Genomic DNA, 7,589 nt, shown 5'->3' on the forward strand with positions numbered 1-7,589 from the left:
CCTCATTTATCCCTGCAAAGAACCTCTCCCATTACTAGCCCCACCCTCCCCATGAAAATAGGTCCTACTACCTCTTCTTTCTTGGAGAAAGAACCTCATTCGGCTCTTAATATATACATATTCCACTTTTCAACAGTTTTCTGATTCTGCATCTTCAAATCCCAGACAAATCACTAGTTTAAGTACAGCTTCTGTTATAATAATTAGGTTAAGACCAACAGCGCCTAGTTTATAAAGATTGCTCAGTCAGTATTTCCTAATTACTGATTAACCCACCAACAGCTGAAAACACGAGTTTTTGTAATTCCTGTAATGGTAGGCAGAACTTAGCACTTGTCTAAAGACCTCAGAATGAGCACTGAGTAATAAACCCCGTGCAGATCCAGAGATCAGCGAGTCAGAAGAAATTCTAGTCTGAGAGCACCCCAATTTTCAGAAGCTGTTAAAGTTTTGTTTATTGAATTTAAAGAGGCCCGCAGGAAGCTGAAACATCCACAGCACTTCTTTCTAAAGGAGGCAATCACAATAGCTCTTTATAGTGCTCTTGCATTGATAATTGGCCCTTGAAACAACCTGGAGAGGTAGAGTAGGAAGTTATTAAACCCCAAGGGATACAGAAGGCTAGATTAACTCTCTTCCAATGTACTTTTCGTTAGGGCATATCAACACATTACCTATTTCTGGACTTTACAGGATTTTATAATTCCTAAGACGTTGGTCTCCAGAGTGCCCAGTCCTATGAAAGACGCTGACAACTTTCTCTCTGGCATTCTACATAAAATCCACTCTAATTCTTCCGTCCTTATTTTAGTTACCTGCAGCCTTCCCACGAAGCCTGTCAGACTAGCTAGGTCAAGTCCAGAAATCTACCAGGGTCCCAATCCATGACCTTCATAGTAGCCACATAACCAACTCTAAACCGCCATATATTGCACTCAGTAAGGCAAAAAACAGGTTTTTCTGTGAGTCGCTAACCACTCCTTCGCCTCAGCATTTTGGGGTCTGGAACTAAGACTCCACTGACTTTGGCTTGTGGGTTCTTTCCTAAGAGCCGAGGACGCGGGCTAGAAAACTGTCAGAACGAGGGCGGTGGCCTCCTGAAACGAGGTTCCGCGTCTCTCGGCGCCTGCCAACCCCCTAAACCAGCGGCAGGCGTTTCGCTCGCGCTTCAGCCTTCACTGCGCCCGCCTCAGCCTCACAGACAGAATTCTTCTCTTTCGTTCTGTAAGTCGAACATACTGGTCGCAATTCATACATTTAAACTAAAAGGGACCAAGAGACGCGACAGTCAGGACCCAAATGGTGAGACAATTTTCCTGTCAGGAACCTCGGGTCCAGCGATGCCTTCCCCGGGACAAACAGCTCGCTACCAACCTTCTCAGCCAGGAGCTACCGGAAATGGTGGGAGCTCGGCTCTGGGGGTGGGACTTGATCTCCAGGCAACGGCCCCTGTGATTGGTCGGCCCGCCTCCCGCTGGGGCCAATGGCCACACGCCTTCCAACGCTCGGCTCCGCGACTGCGGCTGCGCGGGAGATTCGAATCGGCGGCGCTGCTGCTTCTGGGCATAGGAGTCCTGCTGGCTGCGCTCGTCCTTTAGCGATGGATAACCCGGAAAATGTCTTTCAGTAAGTGTCCGTCTGAGGGGGTGGCGGCGAAGCGAGGGCCTCATCCCCGGCTACAGGCCCCCGGGGGGGTTGAGCACTTAGAATGAGGCCTGCCGGCCCCGATCCTCAACCCATCCCGCCCTCTCCAGCCTCTTCCGGTCCCCTGGGCCTCTTTCCGGGGCTTTGGGATTTGTGCCACCTCGACCCGGGCTGCGGGCCATTCGTGAGTCACCCGTGTGCCAGGTGACTCCTCTGGCATACCGCTGTCGTCTCTCCAGCCCTGCCCCAGGGGCCGTTTGGGGGCATTTGGGTGTTTTATGCGGCCCTCCGAAGCCTTGTTTAGGAGCCCCCACTGGACAGATCGCCTCTGAATGAAACATGTTTGGCCATCAGAAGCCCAGACCTTGTGTGACTTAGGCTTTGTGAGAAAGTTTCAAAATCTCGTATTTAAATATTCTTTTGCAGTAGGGAATTTGCCCATAACCTCAGCTTTACTTTTGAAAAACTCTTTGGATGCCAAGTCCTTTATGGGAGGGGGTGCTTTTCTTATTTCTGAGCTATTCATGGCAACTCCTAACAATTTTTTAACTTTTCCTCACATTTGTTGTATAATTTAAGAGACTGACTGGTCCAACCTGTGATTAAAAAACATTTAAAACAGTTAAATCACAAAAGGCTGGAAGTAAAACGTGTTCATTTTATCAGTTCTGTTATGATTAGAAGCCTAGATTGCTAATATAGTGAAAACAAGCCTGTTTACTTTTTTTTCCTTAGCCTCAGTGTATTGGAAACTTAGTAACACCCCATATCCCCACAAACCCCTCTTGTAAAAGGAAAGAAGATATTCCTGACTTTATTTCACCCTGAAAACTAATTTGCTCTGGTGAACCTGATATTTTAATATTTAAGGCATTGTTCTGGAGAATGTGGTTGGTGTGAGAACATGAAATGTTTACGCAGGGCAAGTGTTATATGTATATTACACATAATTTAGGAGAATGGTTCTGACATAAGGATCTTTTCCTCTGGTGAGACATAAGAGAGATTCAATTTAGAACAATTACTTTTAAATTTTAAAAATAATGTATTTTAGAAAAGTATTTATAGAACTCTTATACATGTCTTCTCGCCCCATCATATATAACCATTTCCAGTTTGTGTTTCAGGTGTTTCTTTTTGAAAATATAAATATGTTGCTTATATACTACATATATATGTTTTGTATTTTCGGGAAGGGTCCACAAGGGTGTTCAGAGTCTCACTACTAGATCTGACTCATAGTGATCCGCCTGTTTACAGCCTCCCAAGAGTTGGGATTACGCCACCACGCCCAGTCTCAATCACCATCTCAGCTTGCCCTGGGAGTGGGGCGGCATGGCAGGCGCAGAGATCAAACCCCCAACCCCTGAGCCTCCTTGTAGGTGCTTTAATCTGCTGAGCTATTTGACCGGCTCTTGTTAATATATTTATATTATATATTTATATGTAGTTTGTGTGCTAATATATACACATTTCCTGCTTCATCTCATGTAAGATATAGTACAGCGACACTAACTTTTTTTTTCCTAACAATATCTTGCAGAGTTCTATGAATACAGCATGGTGACACACACCTAAAAGCCTAGCACTCAGGAAGTTAAAGCAGGATAATCTCAATATTGAGGCCACCTTAAACTAGATAGTAAGACCTTGTTTCAAAAAAATAGAAAAGAGGGCTGGCCAAATAAATAGCTCAGCGGATTAAAAATGCCTGCTTAGGCAGACGCAGGGGCCAGGAGTTGGATCCCCCATCCTGCCGTGGTGGCGCGCGCCTGTAATCCCAGCACTTGGGAGGCTATAAACAGGAAGATCACTACCAGTCCGATATCTACGCAGTGAGACCCTGTAGACCCTGTCCTAAAAATACTTGAAAAAAAAAAAAAAAAAGGCCTCCTCGTAGAACTTTTCTATTCTTTTTTTTACAATTGCATAATATTTCACATACCATAACTGATCTAAACAATCCTCTATCAATACATCCTTGGGCTGCTGCCAACCTTTTGTTATTACATGTAGTATTATGACAAAAAATGTGCATCCGGTATTTTGTATATATACAGATGTATCTATTTTCTGGATTCCCAAATCCATCTGTGATTTTGGTAAGTACTGTAGTCCCCACTACAGTTTCACTTTCTGTGATTTCTGTTGTCTGTATCCAAATATTTTAAATGAAAAATTCCAGAAACAAACAATTTGCGAGTTTTAAGTTGTGGGCCATTCTGAGTAGCCTCAGGAAACCTTGCCCCTTCGTGCACTGTCCCACCCCACCTGGGAAGTGAGTCATCCCTTTGTCCAGTGTTTTCAAGCTGTACAGCTATCTACCCACTAGACAGAAAGTAGCCTTGGTTACCAGATCTGTCTGTTATGCTATCTGCAGTACTTGTGCTCAACAAATATTATTTTACTAAAAAATGTTCTCAAAGCACAAGAGTGGTTCTCCTGGCAATTCAGATATACCAGAGAGAATCCACAGTGTGCTTCCTTTGAGTGAAAGGTGAATAAAACTCCTTCACCTAATATGGCAAGAAAAATTGCATACTGAGGCTGCTGAGGCCTATGGTAAGAATGAATCTTCTTTCCATGCAAGTGTGAAGGAAGGATACAAACAACAGAGGGTATAGCTATCATGTATGACGAGTACTTGTCGAGGAAGTAAATTAAATTTGGGGGTAGAATACACGAACAGAAAGTATTCCAATAGACAGCAGTGTGTTGCACCAGAAAGCAGTGGGCCTGTAGGAGGACTTAAGCAAGGGGTCCCCTGAACTGAATGACAGGAAGCCACTTACTGCAAGGAAGAGATTGTTACAGAGATTCAGGAGTAATTTTGGCATGGCCGGGTGGGGGGTTAAAAATAATAATTTTGGAGTGAAAACTATTAATTACCAAAATTACAAAATTAATTGGAAAGATTACATCTGCTGACATAACTGCTGCCACATTTCCAGCAGCTGAAGAAGTTGACTGAGAAAGGATACAATCCAAAGAAAGTCTGAAATTGTTTTGTTTTATTATAAATTATTGGTGTTAATCTTTTATGGTACCTAATTTGTACATTAAACTACTGCTATATATGTATAATTTGTAAATCAAACCTTATTTCAAATATATATGTAAATATATGAAAAAGCACAATATGGATGTGCATTAGGACATCTGTGATTTCAGGCATCCAATAGCAGTCTAGATAAGGGGGGAATACTGTATTGCCAATTCCCTCGACAGACTTTGGGCACCTTCTTAATTTGCAAGCAAGATGTGAAAACCCCTGCTTGTCCCTGATTGCTTATATATTTTGTTGACTTTTTTTTTTTTTTTTGGATGGATCTAATGGATGAGAGGGTCATATTTCACTGAGATGAGTTTTTCTTATGAGAGAGCTTGAGCATTTTTTTCAAGTTTAAGAGCCATTTATATTTCTCTGTGAAATGCTTTTTTAATGCCTTCAGCTTTTTTTGCATTTCAATAATGTTACTGAAAGATAAACTTCTTAGTGCTAAACATAATGGTAGTTGGATAGGTTACCTCTGCCAACTCAAAACTAGTACTTATGTTTTCAAAATATTGAAATGTATCAGCTTTTTGGTAAAACTGAAGTTATCCATAAAACAGTTTACAAAAAGTGAGAAGTAAATATTAAATAACTACTATGGTTCTTTGCTTATTTATCTGTATCATAATATCAAAATTGGTTCCATCCGTCCTGGGTAGACTCAGGCTTCAGGCCTGCTGAGTAACTGTTCACAGTGCTAACAATATATGGACTCATTAGCTTACATGGAGAATTCCAAACTACCTCAGCGATCTCATAATTGTGCAGGTGCCTATTACTGTTCTTAAGGCATAGTATAGAAATTCATGAAAGTATATTCTACTCCTTTAAAATAAAATAAATGACTAGAAGTAATGGCAGTTTTATAGAAACAATTCATAGTAAAACCTGAATTGTTTTATCTAGCCAAAATTTAAGGTAAAGCAAGTTTTTGTTGTGATAATTGATTTTGAGTTACAACATAAAAATTTTTAATGGAACTAGACTGAGGAAGTAGATTATATATAGAAATTATTATCATTGATACAAGTAATCTAATTTTCTAGAAGAAATATTAAATATAGATCAATAAGTATGCCAAACTTACCAGTTCTGTATTTTGACTTAATAAAGTCTTTTTAAATTTAAATGCAAGTTCTGTATAGCAGTAACATTCTTATTTCTGAATAATATCATTACCTGATTATGGGTATCAAGAAACCATTCTATTATCTAGACTGTAACCCTTATTATGCCTTTTAAAAGTGCATGTGTGAAACGTTGATTTTGGTGTAAACCTCATAATTTAAATTTTAGCATTTAAATTAAGTAGGTTACCATTTCCAATACCATGTAAATTTAACATAATGATCCAATGTAAAAAATTTGGTTAATGTTAATGAAGAGTCACACTTCACCTTTTTGGGCTTGTTTTATTGCACTTTTATCAGCTCTTTTTTCAAAATTGATTCATATGTATTCTTTTCATTCAATTTCTAGAAATCTTGTTATCTCAGCTTTCTTTCAATTCTGCCTGACAGTTTTTAAATTTATTTTGTTTAATTGATATCTAGAAGCCTTTTATTGCCATATATTGCAGTTGATTTTTGGGTAGTGGCAGGGTTCTTTGAGACAGGATCTCACTAAGCTGTTCTTGAACTCACCAGGTCGGCAGGCTAGCCTCGAACTCAAAGAATTCTCCTGCCCTCATACTTCCAAGTGCTGGAATTATATACATGTGCCACCATGCCCAGCTATGAGTAATATTTATGTAGCTTTTTTCTATTGTGGTTTCTGAATTTTGAGTCAGAAGGAACACTGCTTTCATTTATATACTTAAACATTAGCTAGAAGAAAGTGTAATTTAAGATTTTCTTTCTACTTTCTGAAGTTTTTTGAGTCTGGAATAAACTGACCATAAATTAAGAGATCAGACCAAAAAAATTATTTTATGTGCAAAATCACACGTACTTCAAAATAAAAGACAAAAAGGAAAATTAAATAAGTGATCCTCAGAGAGTCTCTTTTTTTATTAATTTCACTAATGTGGATTGAAGCACATTTTCTTTATAGAAGAATAGCTTTGTAGAGCTACAATTTCTCTTAACCAACTCAAAACATGCTAAAGAAGTCATCTACAAAAGTTTTTTTTTATTTCCTTTTTAAAAAAAATGTATAGATTCTTGTAGAAAACCTAAGTGTTCTCAGCAGGGCCACACCTTAATGCCACTGCTAGGAGAAGGAGCAGCAAGCATCCCATCTCTGCCCCACTGGGGACAAGGAGAAAAGGAGATTCAAACTTTGTTGTAGAGAAACACTGACCACTTCTGAGTTTAGGGCTACTTCTGAGTGAATGCTCTTTTGAATTTTATGTATCATTTGTGTTGATATTTAAGATTTCCATTTAAAAACATATAAATAAAACATATGATGAAATATATATTTTGCTCTTAGTAATTATATCTAATGTCCAGTGTACACACTGTTCTTTTTTCTAGAATGTTTGAAGCCCATATGCAGAGCTACAAGGGCAATGATCCACTTGGTGAATGGGAAAGGTTAGCATTCAGTTGTTTGGTTTTGGTTTTGGTTTTGGTTTGTTCTTTATACCAACTGTATGCTACCCTATGAAAAATTAACATTGTCAATGTTTTTCTAGTTACATACAATGGGTAGAAGAGAATTTTCCTGACAATAAAGAATACTTGGTAATGTTATTAGAACATTTAATGAAGGAATTTTTAGATAAGAAGAGATACCACAGTGACCCAAGATTCATCAATTATTGTCTAAAATTTGTGAGTATGCTTTCAAACGGATAATCAAGTCTATAATCATATTGTACTTTTGCTTTTATTCCCTAAATTTTAAGATTATTTTAAATTGCTTTTTTTTTTTTTTTTTTTTTTTT

General features: G+C 38.8%; 1 protein-coding gene across 1 annotated transcript in view; it reads left to right on the forward strand.

The window, feature by feature from the left end:
• Positions 1-1,574: 1,574 nt before the first annotated feature.
• The window catches only part of Bub1 (BUB1 mitotic checkpoint serine/threonine kinase), a 46,643-nt gene continuing 40,628 nt past the window's right edge, over positions 1,575-7,589 (forward strand). The window contains exons 1-3 of the mRNA XM_004633146.2: positions 1,575-1,626; positions 7,177-7,236; positions 7,338-7,476. Of these exons, the coding sequence (XP_004633203.1) occupies positions 1,601-1,626; positions 7,177-7,236; positions 7,338-7,476 (225 nt within the window). The 5' untranslated portion in view covers positions 1,575-1,600. The remainder of the gene's footprint in view (positions 1,627-7,176; positions 7,237-7,337; positions 7,477-7,589) is intronic.

This window comes from Octodon degus, unplaced genomic scaffold (genome assembly GCF_000260255.1).
Source record: "Octodon degus isolate 3935 unplaced genomic scaffold, OctDeg1.0 scaffold00052, whole genome shotgun sequence".
NCBI lineage: Eukaryota > Metazoa > Chordata > Mammalia > Rodentia > Octodontidae > Octodon > Octodon degus.